At 43.9% G+C, this 24,361-nt stretch overlaps 1 protein-coding gene across 1 annotated transcript in view; it reads left to right on the top strand.

Annotated features, from left to right (window-relative positions):
* Window positions 1–24,361, top strand: part of igf1ra (insulin-like growth factor 1a receptor) — a 63,097-nt gene that overhangs the window by 19,338 nt on the left and 19,398 nt on the right. Inside the window, exon 3 of the mRNA XM_037450586.2 lies at window positions 23,688–23,988. Within this exon, the coding sequence (XP_037306483.1) occupies window positions 23,688–23,988 (301 nt within the window). The remainder of the gene's footprint in view (window positions 1–23,687; window positions 23,989–24,361) is intronic.

Raw genomic sequence — 24,361 nt, 5'->3', positions numbered from 1 at the left:
TAATTGGCACATCACTTTGTGCGTGCGCATGTCAAGAATTGATGCACCTAAGCATGTGTTTAAAGACACTGTTACAGTGGGAAGATGCGGCCTCTTAGGACAGAGCTTAGGAGGAAAGCAGCCACGCTAGTTCTTTTTTTAGGATAAGTGCCACTGCCCCTGATTTATGGAGTATGAGCTGAAGAAGGAAATTATAAAGCTTCATGACAGCTGAAACAGTGATTGGAGAAGGAACTGAAACATAAATATAAATAATGGAGCTGTAGTTATTAGTATTTTTTCTGGGTACACACATACATACAACCTAGAAATTATACCCCCCAAAAATGATAACACAAGACCTTAATCACACATTACAAGCAACTCTGAAAACTCTCATTTTGATAAAAGGGAAAAACATTAATTTTCTCAACTAAGTGACACACCCCATTCCAGGAATCTCATGGGATTTTACTGACTGATTTTCTCATGTAAATACTCTCGGAATGGCCCAAATTAGGGTTATGGTACTGCAGATTAATTCGGGATGTTGGCAACAAGTCACTGTGGGGATGGTCTGCAGAGTGGCATTTTTTTGGCACAGCTCAGTGGAGGAGGTCTCGCATGTCTGCTTTTTTGGTGGAGAAAGTGTGTGTCTGTGTGTGTGTGTGTGTGTGTGTGTGTGTGTGTGTGTGCGTGGAGCAGGAGGGGCCTAAAGAAACAACAGCGACTGCTCTTGGGTCTGTCGCCTGTTCCTTGCGTCTTGGCAGTAAACTTGATCAGCGAAGAAAAATACACACTGTGCCCTCACATTACAGGGCTTTGTCTCAGAAACGTCAACCATTTTGGCAATGGTTTTCCGGCTTATTGAAATACTTCCCGACCGTGGATGTTAAACCAGTGAGTTTTCCAGTCAATTGCTTGGCATCCTTCCCCATCTTAGGTCTGCCGTGCGTAGCCTTAGAGAGTAAAGGCTTTCTGATTGGAATTACAATGCCTAGACTGGTGTTGTCATCCTTTCAAATGGAGCAGGGCATCGCTGATCTCAGACAACAGCAGAACGTGTGCTTTATTGTATCAAATTGCTCTACCGTTCCTTTGTTTCCTTTAATCCTCCTGCTGCCATGACTCTGAAATATATCAATAGATCATGTTAATTCCCGCCCTCATCAGTGCCCAGTGCTATTGTTCTAACTAAGCTGCGCTACTCAGCAGAAATTAATTATCCATTTTGTGCCACTGGCCTCTTACAAATGGACATTTATGGTTTATTATCTATTACAGTCTGTAGGCAATGCACTGGTTCTTGAGTCATTGCACTTGGACACTTAACTGACACAGTGATACTAAAGCCGCCAAAGCCAAGTTAGCTCCTGGTTGTTCTAAATTGACAGTGGAATTGAGGTTAAATTGAGAAGTAAATTTCTGTATTTGAATGTCGGCGCCGCAATGTTTTATTTAATCGGAGTATCAGTTATCATTGCGGCCATTGCTTCTGAATTGATCTCTTAGAGGTAATAGGTGTACAGGCCTTGTGATATTGGATTTAGTGCCTTTCATTGCTCATCTCAGCCTTTACTTGTTCTTCACTGCGCCTCTCTTTCTTCTGTATAGTTTCGATGGACCATATATCTGCTAATTGAGTTTTTCTGATGTATGCTGCTTCCTTAAATCCATGAAAGGAAATGTCTGGACCAGTAATAAACAAGCGCGTGTGGACATTATTGAAAAGAAATGCTTCTCTTTTGATTACATTTTCATAAATGTCTTTCAGTCCAGAGAACTATTCATTCTTGCCTGGTCACTAGTGGCTTCTAGTGCTCAGCAATCTGGTCTGACAATGGACCGACAGACCATGTGCAGATTGCGTTAAACAAGCTTATTGTTATTAACTCAGGCTTACTCCATCTTGCATATTGTCATCGTGTCGATGATGTCATGTCTGCCTCATGAAATTTTCTGTTGTTCTTAATGCTGCGTATGCCCTCAGTTTGAACTTGCGTAACACACAGACAGTGTTGTGTTTAAAGGCCTTTGTAGGGCACAGCATGTTTGACCCTCTCAGGGTGAACTAGAAGGATGGCTATTGTTTCCCTCATTACCTTTTTTTTGTCTGATGAACTATCAATAAACTAAATATGTGAAAGCTGCCAACACTAAATCACCAACTCATCTGTCCCGTATACTTTCATCTTTGATTGTCTCCTTCCTTCCTGGACTCTTGCTCCCTCTCATCGTCATGCTGATCTTCACTCCAACAGCTGCTGAGCTGGAAGAAATCGTCCTCGCCTCTGGGCACTGTTGGCTTGCTTATTCAGGAAGGAAAAGCGCCCTGCTCCGGACAGGGAATGCATAAAAAGACAATGATCTTTGCTGAGAGTACAGTTCATTTTTATAGTTACGAAAGAATAACACCGGAGCATTTTATATAATGTTACAGACAAAGAGGACATAACCCCTGTCCCTCATTTCTCGATTCACCTCCTCTCAGCTTATTCAGGCCTGTGACGGGTCAATTGCCGAGCTTTCGTCCATGCAACCCCCAGTCACTGGATTAGTTTAGGTAAACAATGTAAGCCAGTGTGTTTGCTGGGTGACTCATTACTTCTTCCATGTGTCATTTTTCTTTGGTATATCATCAAGTGGAAAGGATGAATGATTTCTCAAAGGTTATCGTGTTGAGCTCCGTGAGGCTTTGTAAACAAGGGATGTCTCGAATTCACCATCATGCTACAGAATCCAAGGTAAGACAACGTTTGTTAAGGCTCTACTTTGAGCCTCTATTCCTCGGCATGCATTTGTGAGGTCACCTGAGGCGATTAAGAGTCACACAGTTTAAAGAAAGAATGCATGACGGAGAGTGATCCGCTGAAACGTCACGAGCAGCTCAGTTTCTCCAGAATGCGCAGTTTAGCCTTTACAACCCCAACAAATCAGGGTATTTTTAGAAAATTCCGCTCCTTCTTATTCCTCTAAATGGTGATTTAGTCAGTAACGACACACTCATGTTTTTTTCCCTACTTAAGTAGAAGTAACGAGCTGTTTATTAAAAGAAACTCTTGGGTTGTCACGCAAGCACAGCCTGCATTAGCATGCTGTTCAACGGTGTCACGTTTACACGATACTTAGATGTTGTCTTTTCTCAGGTTCACTGGCGTCGCCGCAAGTCTGGACTGCATCCAGTTCAGCACATCAGACGCAGTGTGTGGGGGCTTGGCTGGGATTTGTATGGGCTACTGACGATTTCGAAGTGACGTCGTCATGTTCCAGCTGTAATGCTGTTGTTGCTCTTGGCATGGTCATCTACATTCTTCCCCAGCCCCAGAGATATATGATCATGTTCTTTGGATGTCATGCCACTACAGCATCTTCTTCTGGAATACGCTGAGGCAGTGCTAGGTTGACTGGCTTTCTGCGCCCCTCCAGTTTGAAATACGATGTAATGACTGCGGATGTCTCTATCTCTCACTTGCCTCACACTCCATGTTTAATTGGTGCGTCTGTTTCATTACAGGATATGATTAGTGGGCTGGAAAAAAAGTCCACTTGCGGGTCAGGCGCACTTAATTATTCCCCAATTTTCCGCAAATGTTTTGACTTTTGAACTCTTTGAAGTCTCTGCTGGGTTCACAAGAAGCCTTTCTCCCTTTGATTGGAGGATAAGTGGGATAGATGCCTTGAAATCTTTTCCATTGTTTAAACGTGTAACTGGATTAGAGGTACCCTTTGGAGAAAGGTGCCTTTTTCATTATGCAGCACTGCTGTACGTCCGAAAAACCCCTGCCTGCATAGCTCCCCCAACACTGTCTGCATGTTGATGCTTTTGGACAGCAGCGAATCTCCCAGATGTGCGGCTAGGGGCACACCTGTGGCTGCCTTGACACAGCTGTTTATTGCAATGGACTTCTGCTGTGTATTTCTAACTCTTAGTGTGACCATGTCCATAGCGTCTCATCCCCTGGGGGGCAATGTGTACGCTAGAAAGATAGGCGCTCGTCTCCTCACTGAGCTCTAGAGTCATTTGGGCCTTCCCCTCACAGCTGCGGCAAACTGAGCTTGCGAGGTAGAGTCGTGGTAGCTGCAGGCTTGCGCTCCTGAGCCCCCACGTTGCCTAACACGGGGGGGGGGGGGGCTCCCCTCAGAGGAGAGGGGCGAGCACAGGGCCAGAGGCTTCTACAGTATGTGTCCATCTGACAAAGTGGGGTTAAGAGCCTGCTGCCATGTTCCATTATGAGCTTCATGTAGACGCAGTTGGAGCCCAGAGACAGATCGCCCATCAAGCACTGTCCAAACTCTTTTGTTGTTTCTGCAAACGTGCACGCACGCACTTTTACACACAGGCACATATACTTACACAGTTATACCCTGCGATTTCTCTCCCCTGCGCACCATTCAGATCCCTGAGCTATCAAAGACAATTAATGTAGTCATTAATCTAGCGTAACCATATGGCTAACATGAGAGGAAATGTTGGCCGGGGGAGTGGGGTCGTTCACTGATTAGTGAGGTCTAATGTACTCTATCCCACCGAGCAAGCCTGTTCTTTGCTCACCTCAAGTGGCAACCGCGTGGAGGAAAAGGAAGTAGTAAGATAGAAATACACACTGCATGATGCACTCATTGTTTACAGACAGCTCCTGTCTGTCCCTCAGTTATGCAGTGATGGAACATACTGTATTTCAACTTTAGCAAATGCTTTTTCTAAAAATGATTTCACAATCTACATGATACTGCAACTAGCATGTATAAAAAAATAAAACAAAAATACAGCAATATCTAACTAATGAACCTTTCTGTCTCAGGCAAACTTGCGGCTTAGATTTGCGTGTTTTGATCCCCGGGAGGGGGTCTAATGAAGGAAGCCAAGCACGGGTTCTTTGCTGTTGTGATTTAGTTTTGGCGGTTGGTGCAACAGATGGGGGGGTGGGGGGTCGACTGCAGATCTGCAGTGCATTTGCTGCTCCCTCCCTCAAGTGGGCGTGCTCAAGGTGCTCTCTAGTCCGTCTTTAGGCAGTAGGACAGCTGGTCAAACAGGCTTAGGAGAGCAGTGGGCAGTCTGTGCTCTGACTTAAGCACATTAGGTCCTCTTTACTCCTCATTGGTCAACAGCTCAAGTTCAAAACTATTTTGATGTTATTGTGTCGGGAGGGGCGTGCATCACGTTCGTCTGTCCAAATGGTGGAAATGAATCTGTGATAAGTGAAGGCAGCAGATACTCCACATATATCTGAGAGCATTCCTGTTTTCTGTTGTCAAAGTGTTTTGGAGTCTGCGTGTGTGCGTTGTTCTGGTCGAGTGTAATGGTGTGTGCTTCGAGGGTAACGGCCCCCTCGGCGTCCCACCTCTCTGTCGTGTAGCACAAGCGGTTATGGAATGCCAGACCAATCTCATGCTTCTCTCGTGGCGGGTGGAGTCGCCAGAACGGGTACCAGGAGGCTGCAGGGGCGACACGGGAATCAATGGAATGTACTCTGGAGTTGGTACTTGTGCGTCTATGTTTTTCAGACCAAAACCATGTTTTTAATCTTCTGAGACATTGTTCCTAGGATTTTTGTTCTAGCCTTACGGAGAATTCATCAGGATGTAATTTACTATTTTGCGTAGAGCTGAGGAATAGTTCAATACAGTTAATTCACACCTGTCAATGGAATGTGGAGGTTAATATGTATGTTAATCAAATTGATTAACCTACTACTATTGTTAGTATTGGCTATACTATGATGAACTTTGATGTTGTTATCATTTTTTACCTGTGCTTCACTTTCTCTAATCAAAGGGAATCTAACTTTGTTTTTTCAAGATGTTGCTCTTCACCATCTCATCCTCCTGTAAAAATACAGCCATTCAGGCACGTGGACAAAGCACACATATGCTGACGTCACTCAGGCTGCTTGCAGGCTGACGTCGGTGTTCAGACATGAGGAACATCAGGGTGGCGAATGGACCCAGTCCTCGTGGCTGCCTGGTAGCAGTCCACAATGGCTTTTGTTAAGACCTTACATCACACAACCGCAAAAAAAGCAATAGTGTGTGTGACTCTGTGAGAATACTCTGTATCCATTCACTGTCAACGAGGCCTGGCTGTTGGTGGGGCCGGATGGGACTGGATTACCAGCTGTCTACAACCTCTGTTGTGTCTTGGGTCAAGAGCCCGACAAAGACAGAGGTGCGGCAAGAAGGCTGTAAAGTAATGGACAGGTACAAACTTCTCCCATTATTTGAACTTTTTCTTGTCATGAGGGCCCCCTCCCCTTTCTTCCTTTGCTTAGTCTCCACCATTACATCTGTGAGAGCTCAACCTGGGGATCGAGGATGTGTCACTGAATCCTCTAGTGGATCAATGGGCTTGTAGCCCACTGGGAGCCTGCCACTGGCAATCCATCATCTGGGGTCACAACAAATTTAGCCCTGTCTCACAAACACTCATTGTCATTCAAGTGGTCAAGCAGGGGGAGAAGGGGAGAAGCGTTAAGTTATGTTATGTTAGTTGACTGGCTGAGAACTTGCAGGATTTAATCTTTGAAGTCTTTGATGCGACTGCGGCTGTGGCCTGTCAGAAGAATGCTGTCCACCGTAACCACTACACCCCACGAGCCACCCACACAGCTGAACCGGTCTATGAAATATGTATGTCCAAAGATAGTCCCAGAGACGTATTCAGCCACCACAGTTCTTTTATCTGACTTTGATTGGCTCTCCAATATGTGCAAATGTGTATTTGTCTACGCACGGGTTCTGTGCTTTTGTTGTTGTTGTTTCCTTTTTACATTTAAAGGAACAAAATTAATATCAATTTTCATCCCAAATATTGACTTTATTATGACAGTAAATTTGCACTACATTGGCTGTCTCCTAAATGACAGCATAGCAGAACTGCAGGGTCCCGGCTGCCACCTTTCAGTCGGGCTGCTGTCTGTTCTTTTGCTCACATCTGGATCCAATAAAAGCGGCTTCCTTCTATGAAGGAGGGAAACGTATAAATAGCCAGGCAGCCGTAACCACACTATGCAACTCAGCCTGGATGTTTTTTCATTCGTTTGCCGCTATATGATGTCGCCATTTCCCCTTCAAGTACCCCACCCCTGTGCCCGTCAGCTCCACCTCTGATACTCCGATCCCTGGGCTGTGGTGTGGCTGACGCACGTAAACTGAATGCTCTGCGCACGTCTACAGAGCTCTGTGTCCATCTGTGGAAACTTTGAGTGGACTGGGGCCAGGATTGAAACACAGGCCGGCATAGGGTGGATGGGTGGTGGGTGGGTGGGTGGGCTGAGGAGGGGGAAATGCAATATCCTGGTTGAAGCTCAACTAGCTAAATATGCTTTTGTTTTGTGATTTTAAATGCACATCAACCGTTTGATTAAAATACTAGAGATTGTAAGACCAGATAATTACCTTTCTTTTACACACATATATGTAAAACAAAAGTTACGATGGTCAGCTTCCTCATTTAGAGGTATGATGTAGCAACAAGAGGCATGTTATTTGAGAAGATCTGTCTGCAGCAAAGAGTAAACTATATGGTTGACTCTCTCTCTTATCCCGAGACTGACCCTTGTCACTATGTCTGCCTATTTATACATGTATGTTTGTGCATGCCATTTACTAAACACATGCCCTTTTTGTGTGGCACATGTGCATGTCCTACCACAAAAGCCCAGCCCCACCCTCCCAAATTTAAACTTATTCCAGCAAGAGGTGGGTCTGTTCGGTTTCGCTGCGGCCTCTGGATCTTTCCTTCCTTTCTTGTTCTCCCGTCTGCTCGGGGCTTGCAGTAGAAGGTGAGGAGAGGGCTCGATGGATGGAGAAGGGGAGGGGGGGCAAGGCGGCATCTTTATTTTGTGTGTATTTAGTTTTAATTTGTGTGTACCGACGCATTAGCGCTGATGCACTCATTCACCTCAGACTAGATACACACACACACACACACAGTGACACTTATTTCTGTACCCCGTGTTTTTTTCTGAATGGTTCCCGGCAGACTTTTTTCCTCCAAACCAAAGCCCATTGTGCAGTCAGTCTGATTTAAAAAAATCGGATGGACTGGAATACGCTGCTCAGGGCAACAATCTATTTTTTCTTTTCCTCATTTTGTGCTTGTCCTCCACAAATACCACCTGGCAAAATGTTTGGGTACAAAAATAGACCATTTTTGATCTACAGAGAGACAAGACGGGTGGCACGTCATAGCGTGAGTCTCATGTTGCTTTGAAATCCTAGATGGTCTGTATATGTGTGTGTGTGTGTCTCCGTGTGTGATGTGGTAAATCTGCAGAAACATGGAGGACGTGTTCCAGGGACGGAACTTGAGAATGTCCCCGTTCCCCTCTCACTGGCCCCTGAGGAGGAGCCACCAGCGCTCGCTCCTTCCCCCGCTCCGCTCTGCGCCGGCCTTTCCCTGCCAGACGCATAGCTTCAGTTTCCCTCCCAAGACATGAGGGTATCAGGTTTGTTTTGGAGGGGAGTGAGGAGAGGGAAGGGGGTCAGGGATGAGGAAGGCTGGCATACGTGCAGGGTTGAATTAGGCGGACAAATCTCTCCGACGGTGCGGGGATGGAAGTGCTCAGCCGGAGACGGAAGGGCGCGCGAAGAGAGCTAGTACAGGGAGAGGGAAAAATAGAACAAACAAGTCCCTCCTGGCCCCGTTGCTGCCCCTGAACCCTCATCCATAAATTCCGTGCTAGCAGCTGGAGTTGTGAAGCGGCCATTTCATGAATGAGGGTGAGAAGTAGAGAGGGCCGAGAGGAAGAAGGGAGAGCGAGAGGCGGGTTAGTTTGTGTGTTGTGTGCGAGTTGGTGAGACGTGGCTCGAAGGCGCTTGTGGTGGAATTGGTTGTGTGTGTGTGTGTGTGTGTGTGTGTGTGTGTGAGAGTGACTGTTCAGGCTGAGGAGGAGCCTTGGGAAGGCCCACACACATGCACTCTTGCCTTCTCACAGGCTTTGTGTTTTTGTGTTTTGTTCATGCATTTGCTGAGACACCGTGTAGTCTGGAACAAAGGCCCAATTTGGGATTTGCTTCCGCCTTAGGCTGCTCGCTTCGTAGCAACCGTGGATCAGTCATCGCAAGGAGGAATAACAGGCACACCTTAACACTTCCGTAAAGGCTTCACCGGCTTCAGGGAAGGGAGACTTCCTAAGCCTGAGTTTTATTTGTTTATCTGTGTGGTTTGAAGTATCTGTAATCATCATTTTTTCATTCTACCCCGGAGTCACACCACGTAAAATACCCCTCCCTGGTGTTTTCCCCGGTCGCTCACCAGACAAGAGCACACTAGCCCATTTGCACTATAAACTCTTCCAGTGTTTCCTTACCCTTGGAGGGTGGTATAAGAAATGTATTTATGTTTATTTTTTGAGACAGTTTGAGAGACAATATTTTCTATTGGAGAAACAGTATTCATTTTTAATTTGTGTTTGTTACACTTTTTCCAAATCCTCGTACTATTCAACGAAGCACTGATCCCTTTAAAATATTGTTTTTGCGTTTGGTTCAGGTTAGTAAGGTTAAGTTTTCTCTGCTGCTAGGCAACAATTACATTTTTTTTACTCTCATGACTTTTCACAATTAAGCGCATTGTTATGCACGAAATTCCAAAGTGGTGTATTTTTTTTAGAGGGACTAATATATGAACAAAAGTGTAAAAACCTCATCTAGTTTGTTATTGTAAAACAAGATAACATTATATCAGGCACCTTCTGACGAACTGCAAGTTCACGTTTATAAATCTGTTTTTTTACTTTTTTTTTTTCTGAACAGGTACCCCCAGATTTTTTTTCTTTAAACGGCAGCATAGTCGCTGTTTAATAGCTGTGGCATTTGTTTAAATATATGTTGGTACATTGATGTTGATAATGCTTATTGATGTTTATAAGTAGCAGTACATGGAGGGAAAAAACTAAAATGAAAACGATATGCAACTTCCTTCGTCCAGCGGGTGGCATTAACCAGCCACTGCTGGTCGTGCAGCGCTATAGGTAATGAGAGCTGACACAGAGTGACAGTGCAGACAGGAGGACACGCTGTCACTGCTGCTCACGGGCACGAGGACGTCCTCTGATGTTGTTTACTCCTAACTGTGTATATTAATTCTGCTGATCCCTTCCCGCCTCGAGAGCTGCTGCGCCTGAGTCCTCTTGTCACTGTTCTGGTTTCAGATCTCAGTTTGGAAAATGGTATCAACTACAGTGTTGGGAAAGTTCACTTTCTACATGAACTAGTTCAAAGTTCAGTTCACAAATTTTAAAATGAACTAGTTCAGTTCATAGTTCAAATTTCAAAATATTTGAACTAAGTTCACAGTTCCAACTAGTTCAGTTCTTTTTTTCCATATGTTGCTGCAAGCTATTATTTTTCAGAATTATTGCCACAGCCCATATAGAACCACAGACAGCAATTATTTGACACTGAAGCTATGCATCAGATTTAATCTTCATATCCAATTTTGAATCCTTATCCAACCAAGGTTTACATTAGTATTGAGGGGACAGCATTTCCCTATTGTTGCTTTAATGCTATGTTGCTTTCCATTCACTCCACACTAGCAGCAGCTGCAGCGTTCACCCCTACAGTACATTCTCAAACACATGCTGCTTGAATGGTCTTTTTAAAAAAGGAATAAAAACATGACAGTTGTCATTAAGGTGCAAATGTTTGCAAAGAAAGGTCAGATTCTTCCCATCCTCACCAACCTTGTCAGTAACTTCATCATCACTCATTTAAATTATTATACACCGCCTCTTTGCTACACACAGCTGTCGCCTCCATGCATTTCTTTTTTTTTCGATGACGCAAGCAGCGGTGCGACACTGGTGACTGGTGCTGCCAGATTGGGTGTTTTTCCCGCTACTTATTAAGGCGCGTTTACGGTGTGTTTTCTACAGAAATCTGGCGCCCCATTGAACTGATGTTAACCCGTTCACAGACACCAGAATGAACGAGTTCACAGTAACGTTCATCGGGCATTAATACAGTACGTTCAGTTCACGTTCGCCCAAAATATGAACGACTTCATGAACTATCGTTCAATGAACGCGTTCAGGCACAACACTGACCAACTATGTTGCATAAAAGGGGCGGCGTTTTTCATCCACACCTGATCGTGAACACAATGAGCTCCATGAAGTCATTTGCTCTCAAGACAACTCCGTTAACTTGTGTTTTTGCAACATGGAGACAGGCAATGCAGTAATAACGTGCTCCAGGTGGGCCTGGCGCTGCTTTCATGTAGCAGGAATGTGCTCCTGCGGGCACAATGTGGCTGGGAAGAAATAGTGGAATGTGCCTTTCATCTGCAGGGCAGTCTGGTTTGCAAACGACTTTCTCATGTAGTTTTTGGAGCGATCTCGGGATGTGGATATGTTGATTTAGATTGGAAGAAAATTCAGTCATCAACAATTCTCAGTCATTTAAGTAGTTTAAAAATGATAACCAATAATATTTGGGCAAAATAATATTTGAGACTTTATTTCTTAATCATTTCCTTGAAAGATTTCTGGAAATATTGTAAAAATATAGTCAACATAGCATTTATTAGTTATTAATTTAATATTGAGAACTTTGGCTAAACTGGAACTCTGACTAAACTGCACGCTTGGTTATATTAGGAACTGTTTGGAGGTGTATCGTTAAAGACGTTTCCAAAGTTGTTGCAAAGTTATAGACTAGTGAAATAAACTGTTTGATGATGTATTGATGATAATCCCCAGTTGTATCTGTGACGTATCGTATTCACACGCTTGATCTTCCCACCCTTCCTTCAGGTACCAAATAGACAACAGTGGTGTGGTACTACATGATTGCAGCTTTGAAATCCTTTTTTTCTTTCTTTTTTTTGACCCCCCCCAGTTGTCTGAGGGCTCAGCACAGTCTAGCAGTGGGCTAGTTAGTATAGCAACAGACAATATAAGACACCGACACACACACACACACACACACCGTCACACACGTACAATTCCTCTGAAAGTGGCCAGGGGAGAGTAATAGTAGCACTAAACCGCCACAAGACATAGCTATATTACAGAATTTAGCCCTGGAAGAGGCCCTGGAGCCAAAGCCAGAGCCAGCGGTCTGCTCGCTTTTTCTTGAATGGTAGCTAAAGGATACGGTCTCCTGTTTCCTGGGTTTGCTCTGTCTCCCTAAATGTGTGTCTGTGTGTGTGATTGGTGGCTCATTGATTGAGCAGCATGCACCCACTTCCTCTCTCAGCCAGCAATCCATTACCTTGATGTCTGAAGCCAGGCAGCCCAGCTTTGGATATTTGAAAGTGTGGGAGTGGGTGCACATTCACGTTGGCCTTTCTGGAGGGAATCACTGATGTAGCAGGTGTAGAGACGCCTCCTCTCACTCTCTGGGCACCTTTTCAAGGACACGTTGTTTAAAAGTAAGGACATGATAATCTGTAACTCATAGCACCTGCAGAATCCTTTAATATCTAACTGCAGTCCATGTCATGTAGTTAAGATAACAATGGATTAAGAGTTAAAATGTTACAAAGAGGTCTTTGTGTCATTATCAACGTCTTGAATTCCCAGTATTCTGTGTTGTTGAGGGAGCTGCAGCAGTACTACAGTGAAGTATAGCCTGTGGTCTTCCAATTGTTAGATTATTTTTTTATGGTTCTCCTCAGTGTCCTCTTTTGCAGGTCCTCACACGTATGTCAGGGGAACAGTATCTCTTCTGAATGTAATCAGATGGGAAGTCAAGTTTTGTTAGACAAAACCCGTAGACATAAAACAGAGCTGTATAATTGACACAAAGTCTTAATTAGTTTTATGAGAACAAATTGAAGTTGTGAGGACTCACTTTGCTGACATTAATCAATTATTCATAAAACATTTATGAGATACCATACATTTTGGGGCATTACAAGGGGAAAATACCCAGAACTAAATTTACATTCTCAGTGGTTGTTTGTAACATGTCTGCAGTGCAGCGGTCCCATTTGCCCGTGCCTTAGGCCCCCTGTTGGTGCACTTATACTTTTTCAGCCCGGTCCGTTGAGCGGTGGGAGGTCTGTAACGAGACGAAGACAAAGACATATTTTTCTGAGCAGGGGACTCCACCGTAGGCTGCAGTGCTGCGTGGCCCCCGTCTATGCCCCAACTAAAGTAGAAAATCGTGTCCTTGGGAGCTGAGAAAGAGATTGAGGGGGGGGGGGCGCTAAGGCCCACTGTTTTCAAACTCCCTTTATCTGCCCGCTGACCGAGTGTGCCACAGCATTTCACAATGGAGGCCATTATTTGTTTCAGGGGGTGAAAGCGTGGGTATATTGTGTTTCAATCATTTCTTGTCTCATGTTTGTCACCGTGGGGGCGTAGCCCTTCCTGTGGTTGGAAGCAGGCGTGTTTTCTGTGCCTTCTTCTGGCATACGTCCTCTCTGCCCCCTGTGCCTTGCTTTTTTAAAGTGTCAAATTTGTTCACACGTGTGGAGTTTTTTTTTTTTTTTTAATGAGGAGGTTAATTCATTTTGGGTCATCTTCACTGTTGGGCACACGAGGTGGAAGGGAGTTTAAAAGCTACTTAGCTGTGTCGTCCTGGCCTGTCCCCTATGTGGTTTAATGTTTAATCTTTGTAGAGTCCACGGAGAGCACGGCAGATCCTTCTGCCTCAGTGCCAGAAAACCCTTCTGCTCCATCCGTACTCCCCACTGCAGCCCCATTGATTCCGCCTTCTGTGCTCCGATGGCATTTCACCTTTCCTATGTGCCGGACTCCTCCTTAATCCGACTAAGAGCTAAACTCTTGGCGAGGGATGTGATCCTGGGCTGAACACTGCGTGTGATTGTAGCAGAGCAGAGGAAGGTTAGTGGACTGCTGTCCCTCCATTCTTTCCCTCCACCCTAATCAGACATCAGATATGGTACACCTGCCTGGCACAGGGATCGATCATAGTGATTAAGACCTCCGCAAGCAGCCCCATCCCTTTGCTACAAGTCGGTTTCAAAACTAGATATACTGATTGCTATTTTGTCAAAACAGTTTTAGAAAAAATAACTTATTTTATCAGCAGTCCAAATACATTTCCAAGATAAACATCAAATTTCAGGATGAAAGGGGATTGTTTATCTTCCATATTTTATAAATTAAGCAATTATTTCTCAATTTGCCTCCTACTAGGATCACTTTCTCTCTGTGTATCCTCGTCTCCTTCTCTGTGAGAATCCTTTCATTTCATTACCGCGGACATATAACGGTGCAGCCCAGCTAGTAATTTAGTCTTTTTGTGAAAATATCAAAGCAAGACTTTCACAATAACAGCACAATGTTTCAACCAAAACTCACATTTGCATTGTGTTGAATACAATTACAAATCACAGCGTGTGTGTATGCACGTGCAGAAATGGCTGTCTAATAGTTGTTTTGCACTCTGTTTGTTTTCTTGCTACTTCCTTGCCTCTGTCTTACATCCTCCTTTACAAAGGTGGCCATGTAAGTTGCTGAGGTCCCTTGAGGGGGCTCATAGAGCTGTGTGTGTGTTTGATGGAGAAAAAGAGTGAGATGTGACCTGGTTAGGAGTAGGAGGAATAGGGAAGTACTGAACTCTCCACTCACCCTTAAAAGAGGGGGTGAAACATGGTGATAGAACCATGATGTCACTAACAGCCAATAGGAAGTGTCTGCTGCAGACTGTTTAAGGCAGTTGTCAGCTGTCCTGCTCCATCCACATCAGCTGCCCGCGTCTGCTGCTGGAACAATAAGGCCAGGCACGGCTTTATTCGTAGTCTGCCCCATATAAGGCCTTTGGGCTCTAGCCCCTGACCTTTGACCCGTACGATTGTCCTTGCCCCATATAGCCAAACGTGCTACTTCCTGTGCCCCGTGCTCTCGAGTCCTGCTCTGCAGATCATGCTGTTGCCGATTCGCCACAAACACCCTCGCCCTAAACTAAACATGGTCGAGATTAGATAGGGATCTAAATTTTTTACTTGGTTTGCACTGCTTCATGACTGTATTTCTTCATGTTTGAGATCACAAGTGAATGTTCGACTGGCGCCATGATAGGTTTCTGCATTAATCAGATTCTATGTTTAAACTGAGGGCCTGTATCTGTACTGAGGCTGTGAGTGGAACTCGCTGAAGGTGACTTACCCCCCAATTTGTTCAGACTTATAAACAGTGACGTTTTATACCGCAACGGCTTTTTGCAACTGCCAAATGTGATGCTGTTGTTAAGGAATGTTTTTGTGATTGTGATTGGTGCCTTTTTAAATTAACATGGTAAGATACCTCGGCTGTTTCAGTCACTTTGAATAAAGGAGATATTTAAGGAAATGTAACCCCTCCTGTTGTTAAACTGGCACACTCTTTGAAGTAGAAGGATCAAGTGGAAACCAGCACGTTGTTAAATGCAGCCAAACATTTCCCATCAATGGCCCTCTTTGGTCTTATCAGTGTGCAAACATGACATTAAGTCTGCGATAAGTGCCTTTATTCGTGTGTTGCTCTGCTGTTTATGAAGGAGCTGCAAGCTTTTAACTCCCTGTGCAGATCGGAAATTGGTAAAAACAGCAGGAGGTCTATAATGAAAAGCTGACCCCCTGAAAGGTCTTTTTCATGTGAAATGACGCTTTGTATACGCAAGCTACTGGATCACTAAAATATTGTTTTACTGTTTATATCCCATCTGGGATGGCCGTATCTTATCAGACCATTACACTTGAAAGGAACGGCCTAAAATATCAGCACAGGCTACCCAGTTGTAGAGACTTAAATCTGGGCACAACTGTCCATGCTGAACCCTTAACTTTTCCTTTTTGAAGTGCAGCCTCACAAAAGGATATTGTGTGTACCCTCAAGAAACTCATTGTGACAATTAGATTAAGTTGAAGAAAAAGGAAACCCTTTATCCAGATGTCATGAATAAAGTGGCTAATAGGACTGTACAGAACGCCGGGCCGAGGCATATCTCCCAAAGAGAAGGGGGAAGTAAACTGAGCAACACCATTTCACCGCGGTCTGAGAGCCAACAACCACCCACTGCACTCAGACATACAGAGACTGCAATGTGTCAGCTATGCATACAGTTTGGTTACGTGATCTTAAATATGACCCCCCATGTACAAACACACACACACACACACACACACACACACACACCAATACTAAGACACAGACACACATATATAAAATGTAACCAAACCGAACGATTTACAGTTTACTGGCCACCAGCTAAATAATCAACAAATTTCAGTGTTGGCAAGGCACTCCATTTTGACTTGGCAGGAATGCTCTCAATGAACACAAACTGCAATCAACTGTTTAGCTGAAGGCAAATGTTGCTATGCTTAATCGGGATTAGGCCCTCCTTGAAGTCGATGTGTAATTGTGATGTGTCACTTTGAATCCAGACGTCATGCCAGCAGGGAGAATGTTCGCCGGACACTGTGCCAGGACCAAGTCTGGGCACCGCGTGGTGCAAAGCTGCAGATGGTCATCTAGAGAAATAGGCCTTGGCATCAGCACCACTACTATTCTGACGCAGTGATGATAAACTGAACCGAGTTTTGGTACCTAACTATAACGGCCAGGAGTCTCAGTCTTCATGTGGACATATCCTTTGCATATCTCGACAACCCTTCATCCGATCCTCTTTGATACTTGGCGGCTGTATCGTTTACACCTGCGTGTAGTGTCGCATTTGGTCCAACATGGACATGCAACATGTATTATTAAACCTCTATGTTTACTCGTCATTGTACGGCAAAGGCATACGTGTCCTACTGTGCATCTGATTGGTTTACCCAAACTCTCCTCATGACTAAACCTAACCATGCCAAAGCGGTCATAAATAGACATCATAGGAACCAAATAATTGGCCCATTCTGAGCAGCAACTGCACTATTTAAGCAAACATGTTCAACTGGGGTTGCTTGCAACATTTTTGAGTCATATATAGAAAAGGTATATTTTTAAGTGTTGTATTGTGTTTAGAGCTATCATGGGTCTAAATGGATGGGGAGTCTGCCTGTCTGGGGACAGGGGCGTACGACGCCTGCCGTCGGAGCCAAATTAATCAGCAACACGTTTTAAATTAAATTAAATACAACTATGGATCCCTTAGAGGTGTATATATATTGATTTATTGTCATAAGACAACTTCATATTAACCTTAGTGTTGACAGAAGAACATTTTAAAAATGCTAAATCATAAAGCAGGTGTTGCAGATCCCTTATTTAAACTAATAACCATGCTTTAGTCTTCTGTAATTGTCTCCTTACATCCACAAGAGGGATTAGAGAGGGATGTGTCCAGGGCTGAAAGGATGTGATTGCTTGACATGCTCCTACTGACCCCAAACCAGCCACCCAGCTAGCAAAACAACACGTCTCGCCAGCCAGGCAGCATAACACTGCCAGGAAACACACCGTTTTTAAGGAAGTAGATCCGGGGGGAGGTCAGGTGTTTTTAGAAGCCACTATTAGTGAGAGGAAACGATCCGTGTTTCCCACACTGTTGCCTTTATCAATGCATCTCTTATTTGCCGCGTTTCACCTTCAATTCCTGCAACTGCCACACAGTTCTGTTAATGTCATTATTGCGCTGAAACGGCAAAAACCCTAAACTGTCAGATACATGTATTTAAATGACCCGATGAACGACAGAAATTACACTGTGAATAATGAATGATTTCCCAACTGTCTGCCACGCTTCCTACTCCTCTTCACTGACACAGGGAAATGCTAGTAATGCTTCTTGTTGTACTTATTATTTATTCATGCTTGCATTTCTGTAATTATATTTGATTATAATTGACTTGTAGCTCAGTGCAGCTGAAATGATTCTCTGCTGTAAATTAGTTTGGCGGCTTATTGGGCCAATTAAAAAATCTCTTCTAGTAACGACAGAATAACTTGGAGAGTCTCATGTTTTTACTATTATACTATTCTTTATCCTAAAAATATGACTCTCGCTTCAACAGACTGATGAAAAGGGATTCTGGGATTTCAGAAGTACTAGAAGTCTGATGTACAAGGATTCAGAATTTCAGCTTGGGCCTGGGCTTAGATGTAGGGTTTGATCCCGTTGAACCGCTCAACGTTTGGATTCCCTGTGTGTGTTCGTTTGCACTCAGTCATGAATCTCCATAGCACATTTCTTCTTATATTTTTCTTTACATTAGTTTTAAGCATTTTTTTTATTATTAACGAATTAATGACGAAACAATTTTAGAAGAAATAGCTTATTTTTTTCTTATTTTATTAGCATAATCTGGTTTCAAGATGAAACCAGTTTATAATCAGCATTTCCTTCAGAAATAAAGACACACATTAAGTTTTAGTTACAGTTGTCCTAGGAATTGCTAGTTAGATGACTAAAACTACATTACTCGCAGTCATTAAGGCCAAGAGAAAATCTATTGATATATTTGTCATTGTTTTGTTGTCATTTTTGTTTTTTTTACGGTGCCTTTATTGGCTTTTTGACCATACTTCAACTCATATGTAATAAAACATGTATAATAAAAAGTGTTCCCACATGTGACGTTTCTGCCTACCTGTGGCAATTACCAACAACGTAACAACAACAACAGCAGCTGCAGTGTTGGCCGAAGCCTCAGGGTAGAAGGTGTGTGCGTCCGTGTGTGTTTTTGTGTGAGTGTTGTGACTGGATGCAATTGAGGGGGAAATGCCACGCATGCCTGAACACACAGACCAGCACATAGTTTTGTGGAAAACACATTGATGGTGTTTAGTGAGCATGGGAGTGGAAGAGACCCAGAAACACTGGGACCGAAGAGGAATGGGCTCACACACACCTTTTGTGCACGGGTCTGAACAGAGATTTACCCAAGCTTTCCTGAGCCAGCTGTCTGCATGAGAAAAATCCTCATGATGCTGTAGTGTTCCCTCCTCCTGAAAACACCCTCTGATCAGCAGAGCGGCTGCTCTTGCCCAACATGCACAGCCAGACACACTGTGTTTTAGGAAAGGGAAAAACACCACTTTAGATTAGTCCAGTCCACCCTTGCACTTGAGACTCTATACTGTAATTGCGTTTAGACGGCGGTGGAATCTCTGGTGCGATTTGCCTTTGGCTGGTAGTGGAGTAAGCATCCTCTCTCTGGCCAGCTTGGCTGATGTGGTTTAAACAAGTGTCTTTAGCGATCCACTTCGGGGCTCCAAGGGAGGATTGGGTTGCCGGATGAGGATGTGGCCCGATGGAGCTCAGGGAGCTGGGGGGCGGCGTTGGCCTGCAATCTGGTCTGCGCAGCCCTGATGGGCCTTCCGCATGCTACTGTGTGCCTGTTCTGTTAACTTACTGTCTGCTACAGCCCTCATCACCTGGCAACCTCCACTCTGTGCAGTGGATTACTGTAGTGTGCAGTAGGGTGAATGCTTTGGTAAATGCAGGTGATGTAGAGAGAAATTGAATAATGTCCTAATGGAGCTATGCTCCATTTACATTATGGAGCCGGCAGTGTGATTGACACTTAATGTGCAGCTACTACAGCCATCAAATTCTTTCCTCCATCAATTTCCCTCTGTAAAAAACAACAACAACATTTTATCATAACTATATACTCTCGTATTTAATTGAACGGTCTTTAAAATCACACTCTGCATAAATAATATTTGCTTAGCTTAAACTCTGGTTATAGGTCAGTACTATTTACGGGAATAATTGTACTATGTGCTTGTTGTTAGGTTATATATGTCTATTGAGGTTTTCCCTTAACTTATGGTTTCTCCAAAACTGTGTAAAAGCCATGCATTATCACTATGGTAACGACTCCCCCTCAAACTGACTGCTCAAGGGAGGACTTGTTTACCATCTCTGCTCCAGACTCAATAACATGTCAATCATCAGGATTAGAACCTCCCCTGCCCACCTGCTATTGGTTCAGCCGATAGCTCCCAGTTTAACCCCCACCTTCCTCTTCCCAGACACCCTCCTCCCTGTCGGCCCTCCCCTCGCGCCCCACTGTGAATAATGAATGATTTCCCAACTGTCTGCCACGCTTCCTACTCCTCTTCACTGACACAGGGAAAAAACTTTGATATATTAGGAACAATGAACTCTCATCTTTCATTAGATCCTTCTTAGGTTTCACTGGCTGACACCTATGATTGGTTTGGGAAAATTATACCAGTTTACTGCTTTTATTTTTACACAATGGTTTATCTTTAGAGTTGACTGTGTTGCTGCCACTAAAAATGTCCCCAGCCTCCCAATGTAAACAAAGTAGTAGTCATAGAACATGTGCTCTGTGACCAAAAAACGGGACGTGACTTGCATTCACAAGAGGAGAATTGCTGCACTGCAATCCTCTCCCCTTCAAGCACCTCCTCCTTAAAGTTTTGCTTTTTTCTTGAGATCCCAACTTTGAACCCTTACACCCATCTTCTCATAACACGCAAACACGCACAGACACAAACAGCAACCCTTCTCCAGACACACAGAGAGTGTTGAAATCTAGCTGTCTTGTGATAAGATTGAAACAGCTTTTTTCTCTGTTGATGCAGACTGTGGGGAGAGAGGAGGGGTAAGGCCTGGATGACGCATCTTGGTTTCCTAAAGCTCTCTTGCATGCCGGGCTTTAAGAAGGCAAGGCCAGCCTGACTGAGAAAGTAATGTGATACTTGACGCCTTTTTCTCTAATGCATTTCCACATCTTTTTAGGGGGCAAAGTTGGTACCATCGCCTGTGTCCTTGTTTCTGTCTTTGGCGATACGTTCTTCTTTTCCTAACCTGCTTTAAGCCTCCATAATCCTGTTTGCTGCCAAAATAGCCTTCCCATCTCAGGTTTCCGTAGAAATTCCCTGTTTTATTGTGTCGTTGCAGCAGAACGGGAACAACATTCTCCCTCTTAAATTTCTTGCAGCCTGAAACATTCTGGAGATTCTTTGAATAGTTTAGCGACTGGGTGATACCTGTGGAACAAAAAAACAACAGAAAAACACTGTATTAGTCTGCCTCTGAACGTTGATGACTCTTCCTCTAACTGCTTGTGAGTTGCTCAAAATGCGACTCTTCCTTGCGGACTCGTGTTGCCTCCTTAACTATTGATAAAATGGCCGTGGCCACTCTGCGCGTCGCAGCGCTCTGGCGAACAGCAGCGGCAGGCTGGTGTTTTGGATCTGGCGTCTGACCTGTCTGCTCAGGGAAGGAGCAGGACGGAGTGGTGTGGTGGTGTGGTGTAACTACTGAATGAGTAGAACAACATCATAAACCTCCCCACCCCTCTACCGGCCAGTGGGACTTATTGGATTCTGGGGCTGCGGATTATTTTTAAGGTTGTTGTATCTACGGTTTGATCCCTGCAACAGTTGCTCCATGTGATACAGTCTGTTCATAAGGTCAAATCCCACCCTGCCGATGCCACTAAATTATTCCTGTTCATATTAAGCATCCAGTCAGGGGAGTACAAGAATGATAAGAGGAGCCCCTTGCTAGGAAGTCCCTTTCCTTTGGAGTAGTGGAAACCCACAATGCCCCGCATAGCTATGTGTTGAAAGCAACAGGGTTGAAATAGCGACGCATTAGGAGCATCTATAAATGGAGGTGGTATCCTTGATACCACGGGTTGTTTGGTCACAGAGCGAAACCGGGTTGGCTTATATGGATTTAAAGGAGCAGCTCTCGCTGTCTCTCTCCGCTTTCTTTTAACGGAAGTTATGCATGTTTGGACCTCGTCTTCGTTGAGGAATCTGTTAAAATGATGCAGAACTGATCTCATCAGATCTCACCAGAGTTTGCCTTGGCTGCCCCCTTTTGGTCGGATTCCAACAGAATAAACCCTCCTCGAGGTCAGCATCATGTCTCCATTGAATCGCTGCTGGAAATCTTGTGTTTTTTGGCCTTTAATGCTGTAGTATAGAAGAAGATATTTTTTTGTCATGGACGAGAGACAGAATAGTTTTGTATCCATGAAGTATCCAAGAGCCGGTCAACTCCTGCTGTGACAGAGTGCACACACATATTGAGCATGGGTACATTAGTTGAGAGGCCCTGTACGGTAGGTAAATATTCTTCTCACTCACTTCTAAATGACAACGTTTACCGCAGTAGCTGCTGTGTCATTTTTATTTTACGGTCCTGTCAGGAAAAGAGTTTGTGGTGGTGCTGCTGTTTAATGAACAATAAAGGTGTTTTACCGGGTCAAAGAAAGCAGTGGGAATAATTATTCCCTTGGCCTTGTGAAGCAAAACTGCAGTTGGCACTTTAGGGGGATGAGTTTGCTCTGGAGCATTACTGTGCACCATCATGGTCTTGTATACAGATTTTTTTTGTAAAGCAAATGAAATATTCATCAAGAGAGGATTAGCTCAGCGACCGGCTTCATTTTCTGGACTGATTCACTAAGCAAACCACTAATGCCCCGACACCCGCGTTTAATTTAAAAGAAAATGAACAAGTGGAGCTCCGTTTCCTCTCCGCTCTCTGGCACACACGTATTCACATATTAACATGCACACTCATTTCACACAGACATGCACACGTATTCTTCATTATGTTTACTCCTTTTGAAAGTATCAGTTTTGGGGCTAAAATAATGACTCCCATGGCAATGTGTGTAGTGTCGCATTATATAAAAGAGTGGTCAAATGTGTGTTTGAATGTACTTTTAACATGTATGACTGCGTGTGTGTGTGCGCATTGCCATCCCGTCCTGGCTTTGCACGAGGAGGCGGTTGCAAAGAAACCAGAACTCTATTGCCTTCACAATTTCTAAAATGCAACGCAGTTTTATATTTATTATCTTCTAAAATAAATGATATTTATATATATCATCTGTGTTTCACTATTCCATAAAGGAACCTGAACCTTTTAACTCAGTTTGTCCCAGGGCCACTTTTAGTGCACATGGTGAAACAATCATTAACAGAAAGCGTCTTGTCAACAGTTTTTTTTTACACTCACACACACATCCAGGTGCTCGGGAGTGGAATCATCTGAAGCTAGGAGACCCCTGCAGTGCCTCAAGATTATTGGGAACCATAAGCTTTCCACCCGTACATCTGCTTTTACTGACGTAATGACATTTTTCATTTAAGTGTACAGCTGATCAGATTATCATGAGTGGTTTGTATAAATACCAACCAGCACTGGCCTCATTTTTTGGCCTCACCTGAATGAGTAACTTTAGTCCTTTCTCTGTCAAAGTTTGGTCCTTGAAAGCTCTGTTCTATAAATCTGTCAAACTGCAATGATGCACTCTCTTTCAATTGTCTGTTTCAACCAATGGGAAAATGCTGTGTGTTATTGTTAACATACTGTTAGGGATTTCTGTTTTGCTTTCTCAGGGATGATCAGTAAACAGTCAGGAACCTCTGTCATTTGTTTTGCTCTAGCTTAATTTGAAACACCCCACACAATAATTATTCTGTTGATTTTACTGTTTTTCTTCTCACAGCCTGAAAGTATGTACAGTATTGTTTAGAGGCTGCTAGTGGGCTGTTAGTTTGTACCTAAAAAAACTAGCAACTGTAGCGTGTATTGGAACATGAATTGTGAATACACACACATGCACCCACTCCTTAATAATCCATTTATTATAGGTATTGTTATATAAGGACAATAAAACATCTTTAGCATTATCCTCAATATCACTAGCTCCTAAGGTTGCCTACATTTTGCACGTTTCTTTTAGATTCTTTACAATCTTGAAGAGCTTAATCATCCTTGACTTTGTTGTAATTGTGCTCAGTCGCGACTCTTCACAACCAATCAAAACTGACCTCTCCCCGATCTTTCTGTCTTTCCCCCAGTATGCCCCGAACACTGCAAGCTTTCCTGCACAGACCAGGGGGAGTGTTGCCACAGCCAGTGTCTGGGCGGCTGCACCGAACCGAACAACGACATGGCGTGCTCTGGCTGCCTGCACTACTACCACGAGGATCACTGCGTGCCGGACTGTCCCCCAGACACTTACAAGTTTGAGGGCTGGCGCTGCATCACCATGGACCTGTGCTCCCAAGTGCACCTGCCTGGCGATACTCCCTTTGTCATCCATGGAGGAGAGTGTATGCTCGACTGCCCCTCTGGCTTCACGCGCCAAGAGACAAATCGGTAAAGATTTATCCTTCGAGCCTAGTTAAGGTTCCAATGATTTAGACAATTAATGATTCATGTTTACACTTCCTGAACTTTTAAAAGAGTGAATAGCCTTGTTTTCAACATTCTCACTTGTAGATTTAATGGATTAATACTTTTTTTAAGGAGAGTCCACTTGAAATATCCAGTTGACAGTTGCTTTTTTCAAGAAATACTCTTTGTATGCAACTTTCCTCCTTGTCTCATCAATTCCCAAATTCCTATCCGACTCTGTGCTGTACTTTTGGCCGTACCACTGCTTCTTTTTATCTCTGAGGTCAATACAGTGAGTCACCCTCTCAAGACGTTTAGACCAGGGCCCATAAAAGATTAAACTTTCCGTGTGAGA

The sequence above is a fragment of the Pungitius pungitius genome, chromosome 6 (assembly GCF_949316345.1).
Source record: "Pungitius pungitius chromosome 6, fPunPun2.1, whole genome shotgun sequence".
NCBI classification, from domain to species: domain Eukaryota; kingdom Metazoa; phylum Chordata; class Actinopteri; order Perciformes; family Gasterosteidae; genus Pungitius; species Pungitius pungitius.
This window is presented reverse-complemented; position numbering and strand designations above follow the sequence as displayed.